Here is a 26,666-nt window from a genome sequence, read left to right as displayed (position 1 = left end):
TCTCACATATGGGTTTACATGTGTCTCTTCACATTTTTAATATTACTGAAAACGTTTACCACCAAAATCAAAGTAAAAAAATGTATCTTCTAAATGTGTTCTCATGTGTCTGTGCACATTTTTAATATAAATAAAGCCTGTACTTCCAACATCACAGTAATTTTCCTATATGTGTTTTCATGTGTCTGTACATTTCTAAGATAACTAAACATTTTACCATCAACATCACAGTAATGAGACTTATCGACTTTATGTGTTCTCGTGTGTCTCTGTACATTTCTAAAATAACTAAACATTTTACCATCAACATCACAGTAATGAGATTTATCGACTTTATGTGTTCTCATGTGTCTCTGTACATTTCTAAGATAACTAAACATTTTACAATCAACATCACAATAATGAGATTTATCGACTGTATGTGTTCTCATGTATCTCTGTACATTTCTAAGACAACTAAACATTTTACCATCAACATCACAATAATGAGATTTATCGACTGTATGTGTTCTCGTGTGTCTCTGTTCATTTCTAAGATAACTAAACATTTTACCATCAATATCACAATTATAATGAGATTTATCGACTGTATGTGTTCTCATGTGTCTCTGTACTTCTAAGATAACTAAACATTTTACCATCAGCATCACAGTAATGAGACTTATCTCATGTGTGTGTTCTCATGTGTCTCTGTACATTTCTAAGATAACCAATGGCAAACATTTTTCGACAAACAATATAGTAATGAGATTTATCTTATGCGTCTCTGTACATTTCTAAGATAACCAAACATTTTACGACCAACAATACAGTAATGAGATTTATCGACTGTATGTGTTCTCATGTGTCTTTGTACATTTCTAAGATAACTTAACATTTTACCATCAGCACCTCAGTAATGAGATTTATCTCCTGTATTTGTTCTCGTGTGTCTCTGTACGTTTCTAAGATAACTAAAAATTTCAACATCAACATCACAATAATGCGATTTATCGACTGTATGTGTTCTCATGTGTCTCTGAACATTTGTTAGATAACGAAACATTTTACCATCAAAGTCACAGTAATGAGATTTATCGACTGTATGTGTTCTCATGTAAAATACAATAACTCATTACACTTTATAACGCATACATCACCGATATAAGGTTCATCGCCATTATCAATTCTCATGTAAAATACAAAGCTCAATAAATTTTATAACGCATACATCACCGATATAAGTTCTATCGCCATTAGGTATTCTAATGTAAAGAACAAAGCTCATTCAACTTTATAACGCATACATCAACGTTATGAGGTTTATCGCCATGATGAATTCTCATGTAAAATACAAAGCTCAATAAATTTTATAACGCATACATCACCGAATTAAGTGTTATCGCAATTATGAATACTCATGTAAAGTATAAAGCTCACTAAACTTTTAAACGGATACATCACCGATATAAGTTCTATCGCCATTATGTATTCTCATGTAAAATACAAAGCTCACTAAACTTTTAAACGGATACATCACCGATATAAGTTTTATCGCCCTTATGTATTCTCATGTAAAATACAAAGCTCACTAAACTTTTAAACGGATACATCACCGATATGATGTTTATCGCCATTATGTATTCTCATGTAAAATACAAAGCTCACTAAACTTTTAAACGGATACATCACCGATATGATGTTTATCGCCATTATGTGTTTTTGTGTGACTCTGTAAATGATCAAGTCGACCAAATCCTTTACCACATACACTACATTCATGAGGGTAATCGCCTGTATGTATTCTCATGTGTGTCCGTAAATTACCAAGACGACTAAACTTTTTGCCACAAACGTCACAGTCATGAGGATTTCACCTGTATGTGTTCTCATGTGTGTAAATCATGAAGGTGTATAAATTTTTGCAACATACACTGCAGCCATGAGGTTTATCGCCCGTATGTGTTTTCATGTGCCTCAGTAAATATCAACGCTGACTCAAGCCGTTACCGAATACATCACATGTATGAGGTTTATCGTCCGTATGTGTTTTCATGAAAATCTGTAAATCACTTAATAAGGGCATACGATACAGTTACAGGGAAGGTTATGACGTTTCTAACGTAATTTGTTATTTTCGCGACGTCAAACTGTGATTTATCGAGTAAAGATGCATTTTTCGACTGATTTTTATCATTCAACCTGATTTAATTTGAAAACGAGTTCAAGGACCCCTATTTTTCAAAACAGCAATTTGTTTCATTTTGCAGGGAGATTATGTGACCCAAATAAGCTGTAAATAGAGGATTTTTTTTAATTTTGATAAACATGCAGTAAAAAATGACGTTTTTTCCTCAATTCATGAACATTTGATAAATATGAGTTATTTCTGAATAAAAAATGCATATTTTTTTAGGATATTTATAAAATACAGAAATTACCAATTATCTAACAAAAAAACAATTTGTGTTTATCTTTTAAAATAAAAAAGTTATGTCTTTCTTTCAAAAAAGAAATTACGGCCACAAATCTGAATTTTGAGCAAATATACAAAATTCCGACCTCATTTTACTCAAAAAGTAGCACATGAAGGTATATTTTTTATTACATATTTGATTTAATCAGGTAAAAAATAGCATACATTTGTATATGCAAATTTTCATGAACTTGTAAATACAGGATCAAAACTGTATCGTATGCCCTTAACTGACTAAACCCTTTACCACATACACCACTGTTATGAGGTTTTTTTACCGGTATGTGTTGCCATGTGCCTCTGTAAATAACGACGCTGACTAAAGCCTTTACCACATGCATCACAGGCATGCGGTTTATCGTCCGTATGTGTTTTCATGTGACTCTTTAAACCATCCAGCCGACTAAAGTCTTTACCACATACGACACAGTCATGAGGTTTAAAACATGTATGTGTTCGCATGTGTCTCTGCAAATACGAATACCGTCTAAAGCCTCTACCACATACATCACAGACATGTGGTTTACTGTCCATGTGTATTTTCATGTGACTCTTTAAATTATCAAGCCCACTGAAGCCTTTACCACATACATTGCACATGTTGCAGTTATGAGATTTATCACCTGTATGTGTTCTCATGTGACTCTGTAAATTACGACGCTCACTAAAACCTTTACCACATAAATCACATTCATGAGGTTGTTCGCCTGTATGTGTTCTCATGTGCCTCTGTAAATAATCAGTACGACTAAACCCTTTATCACATACCTCACATTCATGAGGTTGTTCACCGGTATGTGTTCTCATGTGAAGCTGTAAACTACAAAGACGACTAAACTTATTACCACATAAGTCACAGTCATAAGGTTTATCAGCTGTATGTGTTCTCATGTGACTCTGTAAATAACGACGCTGACTAAAACCTTTACCACATTCATCACAGACATGAGGTTTATCGTCCGTATGTGTTTTCATATGACTCTTTAAACTATTCATCCGAGTAAAGTCTTTGCCACATTCGTCACAGTTATATGGTGTATCACCTGTGTGTGTTCTAATGTGATTCTTTAAATTCCAAATCTGACTAAACCCTTTACCACATACATCACATTCATGAGGTGTTTCACCTGTATGTATTCTCATGTGCCTCTGTAAATTACAGCGCTGACTAAACTCTTTACTACATAAGTCACAGGCATGTCGTTTATTGTCCGTATGTGTTTTCATGTGAGTCTTTAAACTATTCATCCGAGTAAAGCCCTTACCAAATTCGTCACAGTTATAAGTTGTTTCACCTGTATGTGTTCTCACGTGCCTCTGTAAATTACGGCGCTGACTAAACCCTTTACCACAAACATCACAGACATGAGGTTTAGAGTCCGTATGTGTTTTCATGTGAGTCTTTAAACTATCAAGCCGACTAAAGTCTCTACCACATTCGTCACAGTTATAAGATTTATCACCTGTATGTGTTCTCATGTGATTCTTTAATTTACCCGATTGACTAAACCCTTTACCACATACATCACATTTATGAGGTTTACGTGTATCACCGGTATGTGTTCTCATGTGAATCTCTAAATTAGTTAGATGACTAAACTTTTTAACACATACGTCACATTTATATGGTTTATCACCTGTATGTGTTCTCATGTGACTCTGTAAACTACCTGACTGACTAAACCCTTTGCCACATACATCACAGACGTGAGGTGTTTGTTTTGTTTGTGTTGTCATGTCTTTTTGTTAATTACTGACGTAATTGAATCTTCAAACATGTACCATTATTCCAGCATGTGTTCTCATGTGTCTCTTCAGATAACTTTTTAACATTATCCATCACAAAATTTAAATTAACGACATTTGTCATCAGGAAGCTTTTTCGTGTGGCCCTTTTAAATTCCTTTCCTTGACTAAATTATATAGCTAAAATATCATATTCTCACTTGTCCCCTTACGACACCTGTTTGGCTAACTTATATGGCAAAATGATCACTTTTATCAAGGTTATCAACAGCCTGTATTTGATGCGTCTCGGTTCAGTACCATTTATCACTTATTAATCATTAACACATTTATCTCATCAAATGACAATGAGGTTCATTTGCAGTAATTGTTTTCTTGTTTATCAATGACGTTTATCTTCTTTAATTGTGTTCTTTTTCTTGTTCAACTCTGTAAGGAAAAAGCAAACAAATTTGAGACTAATGACTTAAACCTTTCTATGCCTCTCGATATATTACATATAAACTGTCCAGAGGCGGATTTAGGAGGGGCCGCCCCCCCTTTTTTTTGGGAAAAACATTGGTTGTTTATATTTTAAAGCATATATAGGGAATCACTGAAGCGTGACTGGAGCGGGCCCCCTCTTAGGTCAGTCAGTGGGCCCCCACTTATGAAAATCTCTGGATCCGCCACTGCTGTCTATGTTGTTTTGGTGTACAATGTGCTTCACATTTATGTATACACATATAGTGTTGCAACTTGGGTAAGGTCCAGCTGAAGCACGCCTCCGGTACGGGATTTTTCTTGCTGTGTTGAAGACCCATCGATAGCTCTCGGCTGTTTTCTGTCATCTGGTCGGGTTATTGACTCTTTGACACATTTCCTTTCTCAATTTTATTCTATTACATGACATTAAAAAATTGAAATGCACATGAGTGTAAGGTGTATTTGTCTGTCTGGCATGGTTCATCTGACCTTTACATTATTCATACGGTTTATAGGTCAATATTTAGTTTTCAGTTTGAAGCCTGTGTTTTAGAAACAAAAAAACAATAGGCCAACTATTATATTTGGTCATGTTGGTGTATTAAATGATTGTAAGGTGAACATGGATTTCTAGTTTGGTTTATCTGACCTTGATCTCATTTTCGTGGATCAATGGTTTATCTGACCTTGATCTCATTTTCGTGGATCAATGTTGAGTTTATGTAATACTTGTACATGAAGTGAAGCTTTTAATTTAGGACGATCAACATAAAATCAAAGGTTGATAAAAGAGGGGCGAAAGATACCAGAGGGACAGTCAAACTCATAGATCGAAAATAAACTGTCAACACCAAAATGAAAAAAGACAAACAGAGACGATATAAGAATTGAACGATGGACTCTTAGTGCGTGAATACTTCTTACTACCTGATTGGAAGATATTACGAGACGTGAATAATCAAAGTTTATTGATTGCTTAGGACAATCCAAACCTAGTTTATGTCCTTCAATCCCGTAGAGTATCGGATTTATCCTCTTTATTTCAGCAATTAGATTTTACCTGCTCCCTAATCATGCATTATTAGCACAGATAAATTTCTAAAAGCAAAATATATTTGTTTTCTTAAGAGACATTTTTAAACAAGAATATTAGATTGCCATTGAGTTTGTATAAATGGTGTTATTTTATGTATTTTCTAAAATTGACAAATATAGTCAAGTTGTCAACGTATATATATGTTCTGTCTGACAGATGTTCTTCTAGAAACTTTGTTATGAACAATGTCACAATATCTGTTCCTGTTGGAAATATGAGGGTCGTATACGGGGTACCTTCATGACGAATAACGGTAAAAATTCTTCTTAAATGACGTTTGTGGTAAAGCCTCGGTCACACTTTACCGGATAGAAGGAGCTTTGATTATTTGAAGTAGAACGGAATATAAAAGTTGTCCGAGTCCAAGTCGAGTGAACCCTTTACTGAATACCTCATACATGATGGTAAGTTCATGCAGGTATTCACTTGTGTAATTGAAAATTACTAAGCCGACAAAATCCTTCACCAAATATCACATACATGATGTATTCTCATGTAATATGTGTTCTTATGTGTCTGCAAATTAGAAAGTCGACTAAACCCTTAACCAAACATCACATATATAATGTGTTCTCAGCAAATTAGAAAGCCGACTAAACCCTTTAGCAATACATGTATCACATAAATGATGTTTATCTCATGCAGGTATCCACTTGTGTCATTGAAAATTACTAAGCCGACTAAACCCTTTAGCAAATATCATATATATGAGGGTTTATCTCCTACATGTGTTCTTTTGTGGACAGTTGTCTCATTGGCAATCATACCACATCTTCTTTTGTGTTTTAATCTAAAATTAAAACTTAACACTAAACATCCCACCACATAAATAAAAAAAAATCAAGGTTTATCTCAAATATACAGATATATGGATATATACATGTGCTGAAATGTTCTTACATCTAAACAATCTTTGTTAATGTTTAATGGATTAATTCTTTAAAACAAAAATCCTTTTAACGAGTTTTACTCAAGATTGTATTCTAAAGTGTCTTTTTAAGTCACAAATTAAAACAAATTCTGACACACATGCAGTATATTCATTCCTGTGATTTTACGTATCTCACATATGGGTTTACATGTGTCTCTTCACATTTTTAATATTACTGAAAACGTTTACCACCAAAATCAAAGTAAAAAAATGTATCTTCTAAATGTGTTCTCATGTGTCTGTGCACATTTTTAATATAAATAAAGCCTGTACTTCCAACATCACAGTAATTTTCCTATATGTGTTTTCATGTGTCTGTACATTTCTAAGATAACTAAACATTTTACCATCAACATCACAGTAATGAGACTTATCGACTTTATGTGTTCTCGTGTGTCTCTGTACATTTCTAAGATAACTAAACATTTTACCATCAACATCACAGTAATGAGATTTATCGACTTTATGTGTTCTCATGTGTCTCTGTACATTTCTAAGATAACTAAACATTTTACCATCAACATCACAGTAATGAGACTTATCGACTGTATGTGTTCTCGTGTGTCTCTGTACATTTCTAAGATAACTAAACATTTTACCATCAACATCACAGTAATGAGATTTATCGACTTTATGTGTTCTCGTGCGTCTCTGTACATTTCTAAGATAACTAAACATTTTACCATCAACATCACAGTAATTAGATTTATCGACTGTATGTGTTCTCATGTGTCTCTGTACATTTCTAAGATAACTAAACATTTTACAATCAACATCACAATAATGAGATTTATCGACTGTATGTGTTCTCATGTATCTCTGTACATTTCTAAGACAACTAAACATTTTACCATCAACATCACAATAATGAGATTTATCGACTGTATGTGTTCTCGTGTGTCTCTGTTCATTTCTAAGATAACTAAACATTTTACCATCAATATCACAATTATAATGAGATTTATCGACTGTATGTGTTCTCATGTGTCTCTGTACTTCTAAGATAACTAAACATTTTACCATCAGCATCACAGTAATGAGACTTATCTCATGTGTGTGTTCTCATGTGTCTCTGTACATTTCTAAGATAACCAAACATTTTTCGACAAATAATATAGTAATGAGATTTATCTTATGCGTCTCTGTACATTTCTAAGATAACCAAACATTTTACGACCAACAATACAGTAATGAGATTTATCGACTGTATGTGTTCTCATGTGTCTTTGTACATTTCTAAGATAACTTAACATTTTACCATCAGCACCTCAGTAATGAGATTTATCTCCTGTATTTGTTCTCGTGTGTCTCTGTACGTTTCTAAGATAACTAAAAATTTCAACATCAACATCACAATAATGCGATTTATCGACTGTATGTGTTCTCATGTGTCTCTGAACATTTGTTAGATAACGAAACATTTTACCATCAAAGTCACAGTAATGAGATTTATCGACTGTATGTGTTCTCATGTAAAATACAATAACTCATTACACTTTATAACGCATACATCACCGATATAAGGTTCATCGCCATTATCAATTCTCATGTAAAATACAAAGCTCAATAAATTTTATAACGCATACATCACCGATATAAGTTCTATCGCCATTAGGTATTCTAATGTAAAGAACAAAGCTCATTCAACTTTATAACGCATACATCAACGTTATGAGGTTTATCGCCATGATGAATTCTCATGTAAAATACAAAGCTCAATAAATTTTACAACGCATACATCACCGAATTAAGTGTTATCGCAATTATGAATACTCATGTAAAGTATAAAGCTCACTAAACTTTTAAACAGATACATCACCGATATAAGTTCTATCGCCATTATGTATTCTCATGTAAAATACAAAGCTCACTAAACTTTTAAACGGATACATCACCGATATAAGTTTTATCGCCATTATGTATTCTCATGTAAAATACAAAGCTCACTAAACTTTTAAACGGATACATCACCGATATGATGTTTATCGCCATTATGTATTCTCATGTAAAATACAAAGCTCACTAAACTTTTAAACGGATACATCACCGATATGATGTTTATCGCCATTATGTGTTTTTGTGTGACTCTGTAAATGATCAAGTCGACCAAATCCTTTACCACATACACTACATTCATGAGGGTAATCGCCTGTATGTATTCTCATGTGTGTCCGTTAATTACCAAGACGACTAAACTTTTTGCCACAAACGTCACAGTCATGAGGTTTTCACCTGTATGTGTTCTCATGTGTGTAAATCATGAAGGTGTATAAATTTTTGCAACATACACTGCAGCCATGAGGTTTATCGCCCGTATGTGTTTTCATGTGCCTCAGTAAATATCAACGCTGACTCAAGCCGTTACCGAATACATCACATGTATGAGGTTTATCGTCCGTATGTGTTTTCATGAAAATCTGTAAATCACTTAATAAGGGCATACGATACAGTTACAGGGAAGGTTATGACGTTTCTAACGTAATTTGTTATTTTCGCGACGTCAAACTGTGACTTATCGAGAAAAGATGCATTTTTCGACTGATTTTTATCATTCAACCTGATTTAATTTGAAAACGAGTTCAAGGACCCCTATTTTTCAAAACAGCAATTTGTTTCATTTTGCAGGGAGATTATGTGACCCAAATTTTATAAAGCTGTAAATAGAGGATTTTTTTTAATTTTGATAAACATGCAGTAAAAAATGACGTTTTTTCCTCAATTCATGAACATTTGATAAATATGAGTTATTTCTGAATAAAAAATGCATATTTTTTTAGGATATTTATAAAATACAGAAATTACCAATTATCTAACAAAAAAACAATTTGTGTTTATCTTTTAAAATAAAAAAGTTATGTCTTTCTTTCAAAAAAGAAATTACGGCCACAAATCTGAATTTTGAGCAAATATACAAAATTCCGACCTCATTTTACTCAAAAAGTAGCACATGAAGGTATATTTTTTATTACATATTTGATTTAATCAGGTAAAAAATAGCATACATTTGTATATGCAAATTTTCATGAACTTGTAAATACAGGATCAAAACTGTATCGTATGCCCTTAACTGACTAAACCCTTTACCACATACACCACTGTTATGAGTTTTTTTTACCGGTATGTGTTGCCATGTGCCTCTGTAAATAACGACGCTGACTAAAGCCTTTACCACATACATCACAGGCATGCGGTTTATCGTCCGTATGTGTTTTCATGTGACTCTTTAAACCATCCAGCCGACTAAAGTCTTTACCACATACGACACAGTCATAAGGTTTAAAACATGTATGTGTTCGCATGTGTCTCTGCAAATACGAATACCGTCTAAAGCCTCTACCACATACATCACAGACATGTGGTTTACTGTCCATGTGTATTTTCATGTGACTCTTTAAATTATCAAGCCCAATGAAGCCTTTACCACATACATTGCACATGTTGCAGTTATGAGATTTATCACCTGTATGTGTTCTCATGTGACTCTGTAAATTACGACGCTCACTAAAACCTTTACCACATAAATCACATTCATGAGGTTGTTCGCCTGTATGTGTTCTCATGTGCCTCTGTAAATAATCAGTACGACTAAACCCTTTATCACATACCTCACATTCATGAGGTTGTTCACCGGTATGTGTTCTCATGTGAAGCTGTAAACTACAAAGACGACTAAACTTATTACCACATAAGTCACAGTCATAAGGTTTATCAGCTGTATGTGTTCTCATGTGATTCTGTAAATAACGACGCTGACTAAAACCTTTACCACATTCATCACAGACATGAGGTTTATCGTCCGTATGTGTTCTCATATGACTCTTTAAACTATTCATCCGAGTAAAGTCTTTGCCACATTCGTCACAGTTATATGGTGTATCACCTGTGTGTGTTCTAATGTGATTCTTTAAATTCCAAATCTGACTAAACCCTTTACCACATACATCACATTCATGAGGTGTTTCACCTGTATGTATTCTCATGTGCCTCTGTAAATTACAGCGCTGACTAAACTCTTTACTACATAAGTCACAGGCATGTCGTTTATTGTCCGTATGTGTTTTCATGTGAGTCTTTAAACTATTCATCCGAGTAAAGCCCTTACCCAATTCGTCACAGTTATAAGTTGTTTCACCTGTATGTGTTCTCACGTGCCTCTGTAAATTACGGCGCTGACTAAACCCTTTACCACAAACATCACAGACATGAGGTTTAGAGTCCGTATGTGTTTTCATGTGAGTCTTTAAACTATCCAGCCGACTAAAGTCTCTACCACATTCGTCACAGTTATAAGGTTTATCACCTGTATGTGTTCTCATGTGATTCTTTAATTTACCCGATTGACTAAACCCTTTACCACATACATCACATTTATGAGGTTTACGTGTATCACCGGTATGTGTTCTCATGTGAATCTCTAAATTAGTTAGATGACTAAACTTTTTAACACATACGTCACATTTATATGGTTTATCACCTGCATGTGTTCTCATGTGACTCTGTAAACTACCTGACTGACTAAACCCTTTGCCACATACATCACAGACGTGAGGTGTTTGTTTTGTTTGTGTTGTCATGTCTTTTTGTTAATTACTGACGTAATTAAATCTTCAAACATGTACCATTATTCCAGCATGTGTTCTCATGTGTCTCTTCAGATAACTTTTTAACATTATCCATCACAAAATTTAAATTAACGACATTTGTCATCAGGAAGCTTTTTCGTGTGGCCCTTTTAAATTCCTTTCCTTGACTAAATTATATAGCTAAAATATCATATTCTCACTTGTCCCCTTACGACACCTGTTTGGCTAACTTATCTGGCAAAATCATCACTTTTATCAAGATTATCAACAGCCTGTATTTGATGCGTCTCGGTTCAGTACCATTTATCACTTATTAATCATTAACACATTTATCTCATCAAATGACAATGAGGTTCATTTGCAGTAATTGTTTTCTTGTTTATCAATGACGTTTATCTTCTTTAATTGTGTTCTTTTTCTTGTTCAACTCTGTAAGGAAAAAGCAAACAAATTTGAGACTAATGACTTAAACCTTTCTATGCCTCTCGATATATTACATATAAACTGTCCAGAGGCGGATTTAGGAGGGGCCGCCCCCCCCCCCCCTTTTTTTTGGGAAAAACATTGGTTGTTTATATTTTAAAGCATATATAGGGAATCACTGAAGCGTGACTGGAGCGGGCCCCCTCTTAGGTCAGTCAGTGGGCCCCCACTTATGAAAATCTCTGGATCCGCCACTGCTGTCTATGTTGTTTTTGTGTACAATGTGCTTCACATTTATGTATACACATATAGTGTTGCAACTTGGGTAAGGTCCAGCTGAAGCACGCCTCCGGTACGGGATTTTTCTTGCTGTGTTGAAGACCCATCGATAGCTCTCGGCTGTTTTCTGTCATCTGGTCGGGTTATTGACTCTTTGACACATTTCCTTTCTCAATTTTATTCTATTACATGACATTAAAAAATTGAAATGCACATGAGTGTAAGGCGTATTTGTCTGTCTGGCATGGTTCATCTGACCTTTACATTATTCATACGGTTTATAGGTCAATATTTCGTTTTCAGTTTGAAGCCTGTGTTTTAGAAACAAAAAAACAATAGGCCAACTATTATATTTGGTCATGTTGGTGTATTTAATGATTGTAAGGTGAACATGGATTTCTAGTTTGGTTTATCTGACCTTGATCTCATTTTCGTGGATCAATGGTTTATCTGACCTTGATCTCATTTTCGTGGATCAATGGTTTATCTGACCTTGATCTCATTTTCGTGGATCAATGTTGAGTTTATGTAATACTTGTACATGAAGTGAAGCTTTTAATTTAGGACGATCAACATAAAATCAAAGGTTGATAAAAGAGGGGCGAAAGATACCAGAGGGACAGTCAAACTCATAGATCGAAAAAAAACTGTCAACACCAAAATGAAAAAAGACAAACAGAGACGATATAAGAATTGAACGTGCGTGAATACTTCTTACTACCTGATTGGAAGATATTACGAGACGTGAATAATCAAAGTTTATTGATTGCTTAGGACAATCCAAACCTAGTTTATGTCCTTCAATCCCGTAGAGTATCGGATTTATCCTCTTTATTTCAGCAATTAGATTTTACCTGCTCCCTAATCATGCATTATTAGCACAGATAAATTTCTAAAAGCAAAATATATTTGTTTTCTTAAGAGACATTTTTAAACAAGAATATTAGATTGCCATTGAGTTTGTATAAATGGTGTTATTTTATGTATTTTCTAAAATTGACAAATATAGTCAAGTTGTCAACGTATATATATGTACTGTCTGACAGATGTTCTTCTAGAAACTTTGTTATGAACAATGTCACAATATCTGTTCCTGTTGGAAATATGAGGGTCGTATACGGGGTTCCTTCATGACGAATAACGGTAAAAATTCTTCTTAAATGACGTTTGTGGTAAAGCCTCGGTCACACTTTACCGGATAGAAGGAGCTTTGATTATTTGAAGTAGAACGGAATATAAAAGTTGTCCGTTGACAACATTGTTATCAGTTGTGAGTCAGTTGATTTACTGACCGAATAAAACGGACTTGGAACGAATGTATAACGGACGTGCAATGTACGAGCAACGGTAACGTACCGGAAAGAACGGACGTCGAACGCACATTCAACGGACGAGTACCGTATTAAACAGACACCTAATGGAAGAGTACCGGATAAAACGGATGAACTATATATACGGGAATATTAAAGGCGATAATAATAATGCATGTAAATCGCAAAAATATTGAAAATGTTTTTGTGCAACTGGTTTTACTTTGCTCTTCAAATCGCCACCCAAGGGCAGTGTCTGGCCTGAATAAGAGCTGCCTGATTGTGAAGAAGTGCCCTTACCCTAAGATCGATTATAAATATTAAGAATTCATGAAATCTGACATACCAATAATTGGAATTTCTGACGCGAAATTTCCGAATAAAACGGACTTGTAACGAATGTATAACGGACGTGCAATGTACGAGCAACGGTAACGTACCGGAAAGAACGGACGTCGAACGCACATTCAAAGGACGAGTACCGTATTAAACAGACACCTAATGGAAGAGTACCGGATAAAACGGATGAACTATATATACGGGAATATTAAAGGCGATAATAATAATGCATGTAAATCGCAAAAATATTGAAAATGTTTTTGTGTAACTGGTTTTACTTTGCTCTTCAAATCGCCACCCAAGGGCAGTGTCTGGCCTGAATAAGAGCTGCCTGATTGTGAAGAAGTGCCCTTACCCTAAGATCGATTATAAATATTAAGAATTCATGAAATCCGACATACCAATAATTGGAATTTCTGACGCGAAATTTCCGAATAAAACGGACTTGTAACGAATGTATAACGGACGTGCAATGTACGAGCAACGGTAACGTACCGGAAAGAACGGACGTCGAACGCACATTCAACGGACGAGCACCGTATTAAACAGACACCTAATGGAAGAGTACCGGATAAAACGGATGAACTATATATACGGGAATATTAAAGGCGATAATAATAATGCATGTAAATCGCAAAAATATTGAAAATGTTTTTGTGTAACTGGTTTTACTTTGCTCTTCAAATCGCCACCCAAGGGCAGTGTCTGGCCTGAATAAGAGCTGCCTGATTGTGAAGAAGTGCCCTTACCCTAAGATCGATTATAAATATTAAGAATTCATGAAATCTGACATACCAATAATTGGAATTTCTGACGCGAAATTTCCGATTGACATTTATCCGTTTCAGATCCGTTCATGATCCGTTTTATCCGTTATGCGTCCGTTAGAAGTCCGTTTCTCATTCGTTCAACAGCATTTTTGTCCGTTAAACGTCCGGAGAAGTCCGTTTGTGAATTTATCTGCCAAACCTCCAACGGATGTATAACGGACACATAACGATTACAAAACGGATACGAAACGGACGAGTACCGTACAAAACGGATATGGATAGAGGTCTAACGGATAAGAACGGACGTCTAACGGACATGAACGGATTGAAAAAAAATTGTTCGTTAAACGTCCGTTCGAGATATCCGTGAAGTTTCGATCACAACTTACCGGATAGCACGAACGGACGCCTAATGGATGAAAATAAAAGTTGTCCGTTGATCAAATTGTTATATGTTGGGAGTCCGTTGATGTACTGACCGAATAAAACGGACGTGTAACGGATGCATAACGGACACACAACGGATATGCAACGTAAGATAAACGGAAACGTACCAGACAGAACGGATGTCGAACGTACATCCAACGGATGAGTAACGCATAAAACGGACACCTAACGGAAGCGCACCGGATAAAACGAATGAACAAGATATACAGAAAAATCAAAGGCGACAATAATAATACATGTTAACCGCATAAATATTCAAAATGTTTCTGTGTAACTGATTTTGGTTTGTTCTTCAAAATTCCGCCAAAGGGCAGTGTCTGGCCTGAATAAGAACTGCTTGATTGTGAAGACGTGCCTATACTCTAAGATCGATTATGAATAATAAGAAATCATGAACCTTAAGAAATCTGACATACCAATAATTTGCATTTCTGACGCGAAATTTTAAATTGGCATTTATCCGTTTTAGATCCATTCATCATCCGTTTTATCCGTTATACGTCCATTAGAAGTCCGTTTCTCAGCCGTTCAATATCCGTTTTATCCGTTAGACGCCCAGTAGAAGTCCATTGAAGAATTTATCTTCCAGACCTCCAACGGATGTATAACGGACAAGTAACGGATACAAAACGGAAACGAAACGGACGAGTACAGTACGAAACGGACGCCTAACGGACGTGCAACGGACATTTCATCCGTTGGACGTCCGTTCAAAGTTTTGAACATGCTCAAAATTTTCCACCGGACAGAACGGACGTCGACGGATAAAACGTACGCTTAACGGACATGCAACGGATATGGACGGACGTCTAACGGATAAGAACAGACGTCTAACGGACATGAATGGATTTATTAAATGGACACCAGATGGACAATAGCAGTCTGCACAGTAAGCCACTAGTTCGATGTCGTAAACTTGTAAAATTTCATAAGGACTAGTTAGTTTTTGCAATTTTTTGTTTGAACCAATTTAAGAAAAATGTCAGAATATTGGTCTTCGGACTAGTAGTTGAAAAAGATTTCGGTGCAGACTGGTCAAGTCTAGACACCTGTAAACAATAGGTGATTTAAACTGTGTAACTGAGTGGACCGTTTCAAATGAAAATCGTGCGTTTGTTTATTTTGCTATCTTCTGTAGAGTGGAAAAATGCTCGTCAAAATCTAGGTAAGTAGTTTACTAATACAGTATTTTCTAGAACATAAGACTTTTTTATATCTAGGTCTTGCCATGCCTTAAAACTTTCCGAGATGCATCAGTTTGTTTGTACTCATAGTAGATTTTTTTGGGTGTAAAAACGGCCATAGTTTTCAATTCCTTCAGATGAACCTTAACAACAAGTCCAAAACAACCTTTTAATGTTCATCATAACCTTTTGGCTAAAATGGCCGTATTTACAACTCAAATTTTACTCTGAGTACAGACAAACCTATTCATCTGCAAAAGTTTTAAGGGATGGCAGGAACTACATGTAGATATATAAATTGTAACTGCATTTTTTGTTTTAGAAAATTATAAACTTTACTACATTTTGCTTTCCAGTTTTATCGTTCCTGCAGAAGGTGCCAAAATAAACTAAGTCGGGAAAGAGGTTTGTGAATCTCCCCTTATATAATACACTATACATGTTGTGAGTAGTATTGATTTAAATGGACAATAGATGGACAATTGACATCTGCAGACAACATAATATGTGATTTAAACTGTGTAAATAAGTGGACCGTATCAAACGAAACTCGGGTATTTTTTTATTTTGCTATCTTCTGCAGACTGGAAAAAACTGGACATCAAATTCCTGGTAAGTTTTTAATTTTCTGAAACGTATACTTCATACAACTTTTATATATCTGGTTCCTGCCATGCCTTAAAACTTTCCTTGATGTACCAGTTTCTAGGCACTCATAGTAAATTTTGAGAAGTAAACACGGCCATATTTTTAAATTCCTTATGAACCTTAAATCCAAAAAGCTTCATGCTGAGTCACTAAAGTCGAGCGCACCCGAGAAGGTGTACTTGAATTGGTCCATATTTATATTTGTTTTAACCAATATCTAAATTTATAAACTTGTTTTAAGGAAATCATTCATAGCACTGAATGCAATTATCCTCTAAAAAGCACCGAATTGCCAAATACGAGATAACAAGGGGAAAGGCGGTGGATTTTCTTTAAAATTTGCATTGAATGAACAAAAGATAAGGGTACATAATCTAATTTTCTCCATTTTAGGCAGTGTTTTATTTATTTATTTATCATGTTTCACATTTGTTTATTATGTCATGCATTATGTACACTTTAATTACGCAATGTAGTATATGATACATGTAGGTGCTTAATTTAAATATTTGAATTTGAATTTAAACTTACTTTGTATCTGCAACATGTGGAAGGAGAATATAAGTCGAGGGAATGAAACCAACGTTATCACGGGTTTGACAGTTGTTATATGGAACACCACACACACCTGTCTTATGTCGAACTCTGGCATTACATGTACGACGACTGAAATCGAAACATGAGCAGTTGTCCATACTGAATTAAAGCTGGACACAGCTCTGAATTTGGGTTGCGAAACATAATAGGTTTCTGACAAAGAATGAACGAACAGAAAAAAATAATTTGACTTTTACCTATTTATATGGTCCAATGTCCAAATATAATCCTTAGCGCTTTAATTATTATGCCGCAACCGATTTTTTTGTTGTAGAATTTTACTAGAAACTTTATAGAAATTAGGATATGAGAGTTATATGACGTTAATTGAAATCCGAGACCTGCAAAGAAAGCAGTGAATAGAATGAAGTGCATTATGTAGACCCCGTACAGAACAACACAGATAAGGAAAACAAAATCAAATACTGATACTCTTGGACGAGTAGTTATACTATTGAGGACATAATCAGAACGTATACTCATTAAAAGTATTTTCAAAAGCAAATATGAACCTAGATATTACATGAGTATGTATTTATAATATATAATTGTTTGTGGGCTTCTTTATACGTCTTGTTCGGTCATATACTTCCTAAATATACATTCCTACATAGCTTTTTTTTAGCGTTCCTAGAGGTTGGATTGCAATAAGCACTTATGACGTACTGAATTTGAGGTGAGTACAGTGAAAATAGTTTCTTTGAAAACGATAGGTTATCTCCCATGTAGGTCATGTTTCCGAAAAAGTCAGATAAGAGTTAAAAGTTATCTCCCTTTGACTGAAACACATTTGTAAGGTAAAAAATGCATTGTTATATATTTTATTGATTTGGTATCGTGTTTATAATCTCATTTTAATAGGCCACGAATACTTGATTATCCTATAAAAACAAGTACAATTCTTTGTGAAGCAAATTCAATAATGTTTTTTGTTTTACATCAGAGCACATTGGCGTGTCCGGGAAGAAGGGGGGGGGTCCTGGGCTTGGACCCCCTATTACCCTCTTTTAATTCATGTATTTGATGTCATCTATTTTTATTTCTTTTAAGATGTTAACCTCGCCGGCTCTTTTTCTTTTTTATAATTGATTATTTTTTTATTTTCTGATGGGTTTCATTCTCAAAGACCTTGTCAAAGATAGTTGTCGATATTGCCGTCAATTGATTAAAAAGCTTTGTTTTTAATGTGACATTTACTTTCTGTAATAGTATACAGTATGGAAACGGGAAATGGGTTCGGCGAAGGACATTTGAGCGAAAAAAATTAGGACGTTTGAGCGCCAAGTAAATGCGTATAAAAGGATTTGTTCTTTACATCCTTGCAATTAATTCAGATGATGCCGCCTTTTCCTGTACAAACAAGGGGAAACGCATACCAATTACTTATAACCAGTTTCAGAATAATTTGAGAGAATTTTACTTTGTAAAATTGGCTTAAATTCAAAATTATTTTCGTCCCATCGTTTCCGAAGAGGTGGAGCAACGTTGGCATCGAAAGCATGGGTTTTTCCTAGTTCTGTTCAATGGATGGGTAATGGACCCAATTAAGGCCACCAATGGGACTTCAACGAAGCGATTAAATCTAGGAACCAGAGGGTGTATCAGCTGACTCCTAAGCTTAAATGTATATACAATGTACTATTTCGGCAAAATGAACCCCTTATTTAAATTGGAAACATATATATATGTTACAGTAAATAGGTGAAATTAGGAATTACACGTAATTACTGAACATTTCAGTAAATACCTGTAATTACTGGCCAATTTAGTAATTACATGTATTTACTAGTTGTTTCAATGATTACTGGTAATTACTGATTTTGTTTGTCATTTTTACAGCTATTTACTAACTTGATGTTTTTGTTTTAAAACAATAAACATAACTCAATATACCAAATAAGAAAGAAAAGGGGTAAGGATTTTAAGGGAGCATACTTGAGGATGTAGGAATATAAGGCACATCAAAAGTGCATACTCTTTAGTGTTTGTGAATTGAAACTGGAAAATGGTTGTTTTATAGGTCTTGAAACTCTGTAAATATATGCATGCAAGACACTGATATCAATCCAAAATTGATTTTTATAATTTTGTTAAACTAAAATCTCAATCATGCACTGTGGTTTAAAACTTTAAAATAACTTTCTCCAAATATCTCGGATTTCTATCAAACTTTGTCAGAAGCTAAATGTTTATGATTACAAGATAATATCCAAAAGTAAAGATTGTAAAAAAAAAAACCTTTTTAGCTCACCTGACCTGAAGGGTCAAGTGAGCTTTTCTCATCACTTGGCGTCCGTCGTCCTTCGTCCGTCGTCCGTAAACTTTTACAAAAATTTTCTCTTCTGAAACTACTGGGCCAAATTTAACCAAACTTGGCCACAATTATCCTTGGGGTATCTAGTTTTAAAAATGTGTCCGGTGACCTGGCCATCCAACCAAGATGGCCGCCATGGCTAAAAATAGAACACAGGGGTAAAATGTATATTTTGGCTTATATCTTTAAAACCAAAACATTTAGAGCAAATCTGACAGGGTAAAATTGTTGATCAGGTCAAGATCTATCTGCCCTGAAATTTTCAGACGAATCGGACAACCTGTTGTTGGGTTGCTGCCCCTGAATTGGTTATTTTAAGGAAATTTTGCTGTTTTTGGCTATTATCTTGAATACTATTATAGATAGAGATAAACTGTACACAACAATAATGTTCAGCAAAGTAAGACTTACAAATAAGTCAAATGACATAAATTTTCAGGCAACCCCTTAAGGAGTTATTGCCCTTTATAGTCAATTTTTAACAACTTTTCGTCATTTTTTGTAACTTGTACAAAAATCTTCTTCTCTGAAACTACATGGCCAAATTTAACCAAACTTGGCCACAATTATCATTGTGGTATAAAGTTTTAAAAATGTGTCTGATGACCCCGCCTACCAAACAAAATGGCCGACATGGCTAAAATTAGAACATAGTGGTAAAATGCAGTTTTTGATTTATATCTTTGAAACTTAAGAAATTTAGGACAAATCTTTCAAGATTTAAATGTCCATCAGAATAAGATCTATCCCCTCACAAATTTTCATATGAATCCGACAACTCGTTGTTGGGTTGCTGCCCTAAAATTGTTAATTTTAAGGAATTTTTGCAGTTTTTGGTTATTATCTTGAATACTGTTATAGATAGAGATAAACTGTAAACAGCAATACTGTTCAGCAAAGTAAGATCTACAAATAAGTCAACATGATCAAAATTGATAGAGGACCCCTTTAGGAGTTATTGCCCTTTATAGTCAATATTGAACAACTTTTCGTCATTTTTGTAACTTGTACAAAAATCTTCTTTTCTAAAACTATGGGCCAAATTTAAACAAAATTGACCACAATCATTACTAGGGTATCTATTTAAAAAAAAGTGTCTAATGACCCCACCTACCAACCAAAATGACCGACATCAGTAAATACAGTAACAGGTGAGCGACACAGGCTCTTGAGAGCCTCTAGTTTTCCTATATTACTTATAAACATGATAAATGGACTAGTTTTTCCCCAGTTACCATTACAAACACTCTGCAGTTAAAGTTTTTAAAACATTAGATGTTATATTTTTATTACCATCCTGGATTTTTACCCAATTTTGACAGAAGCTTCTTATAGCATGTATAGTACTAGTTCTAGAGGAAAATTTTAATATTTTTTCCTCATTTTTGTTGAGACTGCGATTAACAGCAAAAGTAGGCGAGACTATTTGTTCTGCAAAACCCTTACAATTTTAATAGCTTAATTCATCGATAATCCATCTTCAGCTAGGGGTTGAATTGAATGTCACATGAATACTAATTCAATGAGGTCCAAATATTCACTCGCAAGTGCACAACTCATCAACCTGGTTTCTCAGCTAATTTAATAAAATAGAACTAGATTGGCTACTGACAGTGAATTATAATTTCACTATATCATTTTTATGCCCCACCTACGAATGTAGAGGGGCATTAAATTTTCTGGTCTGTCCGTCCGTCTGTCTGTCTGTTCGTCCATCTGACCCGCTTCAGGTTAAAATGTTTGGTCAAGGTGGTTTTGGATGAAGTTGAAGTCCAATCAACTTGAAACTTAGTATACATGTACCCTTTGATAAAATCATTCTAATTTTAATGCAAAATTAGAGAATTTATTCCAATTTCCAATTTCACAGTCCACTAAACATAGAAAATGATAGTGCGAGTGGGGCATCTGTGTACTGTGGACACATTCTTGTTATTAATGATTTAACAAAACAAAAATATATATTTTTTTTTATATCTCGAAGCTAATGCTTTGGGAGAGTTTTCCATTTCTGATTTCTATGTCTGCTTAAATTGGTCAAAAATTATCCGTATAATGCTCAACGTTAACCATTTTGGATTAAAACTAAAGTTACTCTGATTAAATCAAATATTTGAAAGTCAAAATTTATTCAAGATATTTTGAATACAAATCAACCATTCAATATTTTAAGAGTACTAACTGATTGAGTTGGTATTACCATAACTTTTGATCAGCTGACCATAATACAACATTGTTTTAGCAGTCAGTAAATAGCTGTAAAAACTCATTTTAAAATTAGTAATTACTGGTAATAACTGGGCTGTTTCAGGAATTACTTGTATTAACTAAGTGCACCGGGAATTACCTGTAATTCCTAAATTTTAGTATTTACATGTAATTCCTAATTTCACCTATTTACTGTAACATATACAAAATTTAAGATAAAATTCACACATGACTAGGCTAGATGTTTGTGACTTGGAACAGGCGCCAAAAAATGAGGTTGAGTTTTAAAAATAGCTTTAATCGATCTCAATCCCCCCCCCCCCCCCCCTATATCTCTGGACAATAGAGAATAGATAAACACACAGCAAAAACTTTGACATTGACTTTGACATTTATGATAGTAAAAATCCTTGACCAATTTGTTTCTGCCTAATATCTGGTGTATCGTAAATCCTGTGTAACCACGCAGTTTAGAGTTTTCACATAGCTGAAGGCCGTTCAGTTGTCTATAATTGCTTACTTTTACTTCATTTGAACTTTGATGGATAGTTGTCTCATTGGCAATAATACCACATCTCCTTATTTTTATATTAGTACATCTATACAGTTGCACGAAAGGCAGGTTGTGTTTCATATACTAAAGTAAGGTAACTCTGTCTCTCCAACTCTACTACTAAAAATAACCTAGTCTGGTTCTTGTCTTGCTCATAACCATAAAAATGTTCTAGGTTGACCAAATTTTGAATGCTGAAACATAACGAGATGGATGTGTGTCGTCTATCAAAGTCAGGTCTCTCTGACCTTTTATTCGACATTTGACCTCTAGAATAACAAAACATTGTGTGGTTTGCGATGGTGTGGAGAACTTTTACTGTAGCACATTTTAGATTGCCAATTGCAAGATGCATCTTACTGACTTTGAGCCTTTAATTTTGAATTTGAGTAAAGAAAAACATAGAACTGTCTTCTCTGTGTTATTTCAATTCTTGCAATTTGACCTATCAGTAACCATGACTTTGTCAATATCAAGTAAATTATGATTTTATGAAATAAATGGAGGAAAACCAAAAATATCAATACTCAATACTGTATGTTTGTAAGTATAGAATAGAATAGGGAAACATGGAATGCGTCAAAGAGACAACAACCCGACCAAAAGGCAATAATCAACCCAAAGCGATAACTACCCGACCAAAAGGCAATAATCAACGCAAAGAGACAACAACCCGACCAAAGGGCAATAATCAACATAAAGAGACAACAACCCGACCAAAAGGCAATAATAAACGCAAAGCGACAACAACTCGACCAAAAGGCAATAATCAACGCAAAGCCACCAATGGGTATTCAATGCACTCGAAGGTGGGCTTCATCGGTTCCCTAAATAATAGTGTATAATAGTTAAGTAAAAGGGAAGCTACACTTTACTTCTTAACATAAAAATAAAACCAAAATAAAATAAGAACACACGTGATTAACAAAGGTTAAACTTTAAGGTTTGCCTTAATGTATCTTCTAGGGTCTATACACATTCTTTTTTTCTTTATGAAAAGAAGACACACTGTTGAAAAGTAAACCATAAGAAATTCATAAAAAAATAATATAATTATCATTTATCAAGAGCTTTCATCCCCTTTCTCATATACTCTACTATAAAACTACTAATATAGGTATTGTACTATTCAATGTTCTAGTCGATTCGATGACTTAGCCTTATGTTCTATTATGAGGTCAGATACTATCACTAATACATACTACACAGTTCAATAAACTTAGACATAGGATTGTCAATGAAGTTAAAATTGTTTAGAATTAATTACTCATAACTTTTTTCTAATACTATACACGTGTATTTGATGTTGTATGTAAACAGCGAAATACCTATATAATTAACATTGAGGTGCGCGTTAATATTGTTTCAGTTGTAATCCCCTTTAAATTGATGTTCTGCTGAACAAACTCAACAGTATATCTAACAATATCTCAGAGCACCTGTTACATATAAAATAGAGTCGGTATAAAAACAGGACTCTGAATTTTTACCCTTTGAATTACGGACCATCATGGCGCTTCTATCCGCCATTATTGTAACATTGACTGTGTTTATACACGGAAGTGTTGCAGCTCCAAGTAAGTCAGCATAGCTTAATTTTTTTATGTTACCTGATTTTGACTTCGAAGTTTATATTTTCGACAGGCTACCTTCTGGTGGCACGGTAGTATTTCCTGGCCCATAAGGGATAATGATAGCCTTTTAAGAATTTTCACCTCTTTCTAACACTGCAAAAAAAACTACATTCATAGTTAACTAAAGTACTTTCATTTTACTATTCAGAAATGAATTTGAATATGTATCATGACCGTTTACTTTTTTTTGTGCTATTTTTAAAAACCTACGGCCACTAGTACTTTTAGGCCTTTTATGATGCAGTGAATACAAAATTAATAAAAAAAACCTCAAAAATTCATTTTCATCTGTATGTAAAATTATTCCATATTTTTCTACACCTGATTCATCCCTCAGTTTGGGAAAGAATGTTCAGTAGATACATTTTTGTTGTTGTCCAATCCCACTGTTTAGATACATTTACGGGTACACAAAAGAGCAACCTAAATCCTGGAATACAAATACTACCGTGCCACCTTCTATATTGTAGGACAACCTGGTTCAAAGTCAAGTAAGAGCAACGTAAAGAAGTAAAATCAAAGTTTCCATCGGTACAATATTAAAGAGGTCTTGAAATTAACTGCTTTATAGTTTCCTTATACGATATCATTATCGAGAAACAATAATCTTACTCAAATTGCACCGATCATATGTTGATTTTATTCATTTTGGTTGTCTTACAATGTGGACTATTGAATGTCCAACCACTGAAAATATAAGCTGTTGAAAAATTATATAATCCGGAGTCAACGGTGGCTATATGAAAATAGTGTATAGTCCTTGATGTAATTATTAATTGATTTGAACTTAAATGATGAACAGTGAACTTGTATTGTACATTTTTCATTGGTTATCTTTCAAATCTGGTATCTCTTATATTTAATATCCAGATATTTTTTATTACAAATTACGTTTAATAATATTACATGTTCAAAGTGTAGCAAGTATGAAACCAACTCGTCAATGATCTAGTAGAGATCTGGACTTGCGGTCAATAAAACTTTCGAGCCAGTTTTTTTGTACTCTTACTCGAAAATCAACCAATCAAAATGCTGGATATTATGTTTCGACCATGATGTTTGTGCTCCGAGCATTGAGCAAAGTTTTATGACTTCAACCCCTGGCCTTGCGGTCAATAAAACTTTCGAGTCAGTTTTTTGTACTCTTACTCGAAAATAAACCAAGCAAAATGCTGGATTTTATGTTTCGAGCATGATGTTTGTGCTCTGAGCACTGAGCAAAGTGTTATGACTTCAACCCCAGGTCTTGCAAACATTTTTGTTTGTGATTATATTTGTTTTAATGTTATGCATCATTTTGATTATGTGTATCATTGACATTCAATGAAGATCAATATAAACTTTTCAGTAATTATAAATGTTCAAAAGTATGAGTTATTTTTTTAGTATGATGATACTATCCCTACAAATTCGTGTAATGTGTTCAACGTTTGTGTATGACTAAAAATTAGCAAAACTATAATCATAGCAAAGTTTGCGTGACTGGTGACTTCTGAACAAACTATATGGAATTTTAGGACAATTTTCTTTCTTTTAATTTCTTATTCATCAATTTTTTTTTCGTTTCTTCTACAAGTAAAATCAAATTCAACCATCTAATAAATTACATGTATGAATTTCAACATTTTTAGAAAGATTTGACATATTGCCATTCAAACCTCTTTGCTTTAACATATTAGAGACATCATAGTTAAACTAATATCATTTTATTACATTTTCAGCACAGGTCACAACCTGGGCAACATGGTCAAGTAAGTTAAAATCTTTTTTTGTATTTAATCTTACTGACGATAGTTTCAAGATGGCAGCTGTTGCTTTTATGTTTCATGCAACCTCACATTTTACCATAGAGTGAAGGATCCTGAGGAGGGATTCCAGGGCCAGCTGGGTTGAAACACCTTCTCCCTTTTTGACGATCCATGTATTTATTTGGAACCCTCTTTCTCCTTGGTTGGAATCCCTTGTAAAATTGGCTTGATCTGCCATTGCTATGTGTTCATTTGATAGAAGTAACGTTTTCAATCTAATTCAATTATATTGCCAAATGATATAAAGGATTTAATACATATAGAAAGCTTTAAGACAGTTGTCTCATTGGCAATCATACCACATCTTCTTTTTTTTTTTATATTTGAGATGATATGGCAAATGTGCTATTCTCTTTATCATAAAACAAAATGAGTAGACAAACTTTTTTAGGACATTCTTGCCACGCTAGCTCTTCAGTCTGTTTTCATGCTTGTGTATAATTATTTGTAAGTGTGTACATATCTATTGATTATTGTTCTACATGTATATGCATTGATTGTTATATGAATTTTTCATTCAAATGTGTGAAGGCCTTGCGTAAGATTAACAAATGTATGTTAAATGAGTTACCTTCCTTAAATAAAGAATTTATTATTATTATTATTATTATAATATTAATTTATTCAGTTAAACAGCACACTAATACCATTTTTCAATGTTCTTAAAAACCGTAAACCACGTTTAGAAACAACATTATTTGCTTTAGCTACAGATGTTATGATGGATTATGCATGTCATATTTATATTTATAAATATTTGATTTTGAGTTTAAATTTGAATAATATTTGCATCTTTGGATTTTTTAGGTTGGTCCTCTGGTGGCTCTACAAGTAAGTTTATTTATACAAACAAATGTTTATCTGAGCATACTATTC

The 26,666-nt window shown here is 34.1% G+C and overlaps 1 protein-coding gene and 1 long non-coding RNA gene across 2 annotated transcripts; one reads left to right on the top strand and one right to left on the bottom strand.

Annotated features, from left to right (window-relative positions):
- Nucleotides 1–2,490: 2,490 nt before the first annotated feature.
- Nucleotides 2,491–17,305, bottom strand: LOC134717817 (zinc finger protein 84-like). Its single transcript, XM_063580311.1, has 4 exons — nt 17,208–17,305; nt 9,797–11,705; nt 7,041–7,700; nt 2,491–4,194 (listed from the first exon to the last, which is right to left on the bottom strand). Exons 2-4 carry the CDS (start codon nt 11,265–11,267, stop codon nt 2,717–2,719), a joined length of 3,609 nt encoding a protein of 1,202 aa, XP_063436381.1. The 5' UTR covers nt 11,268–11,705; nt 17,208–17,305; the 3' UTR covers nt 2,491–2,716.
- Nucleotides 17,306–23,806: 6,501 nt separating this feature from the next.
- On the top strand, nt 23,807–26,621 carry LOC134718735 (uncharacterized). Its single transcript, XR_010107428.1, has 3 exons — nt 23,807–23,925; nt 25,704–25,733; nt 26,598–26,621. It is a non-coding gene; the product is annotated as an uncharacterized LOC134718735 (long non-coding RNA).
- Nucleotides 26,622–26,666: the final 45 nt, after the last annotated feature.

Source organism: Mytilus trossulus, chromosome 5, assembly GCF_036588685.1.
Source record: "Mytilus trossulus isolate FHL-02 chromosome 5, PNRI_Mtr1.1.1.hap1, whole genome shotgun sequence".
In the NCBI taxonomy this organism is placed as follows: domain Eukaryota; kingdom Metazoa; phylum Mollusca; class Bivalvia; order Mytilida; family Mytilidae; genus Mytilus; species Mytilus trossulus.
The sequence above is the reverse complement of the archived record's forward strand: the minus strand, read 5'-3'. Positions and strand labels throughout refer to the sequence as shown.

Coding starts and splice junctions, on each gene's coding strand:
- LOC134717817 (XM_063580311.1), bottom strand. CDS start 11,267: ATGACAACACAAACAAAACAAACACCTCACGTCTGTGATGTATGTGGC. Junction 7,701..9,796: donor ACATACCGGTAAAAAAAACT/CATAACAGTGGT, acceptor TAAAATGTTTAG/TTATCTTAGAAGTACAGAGA. Junction 4,195..7,040: donor TCATTACTGTGATGTTGATG/GTAAAATGTTTA, acceptor ATTAACAAAAAG/ACATGACAACACAAACAAAA.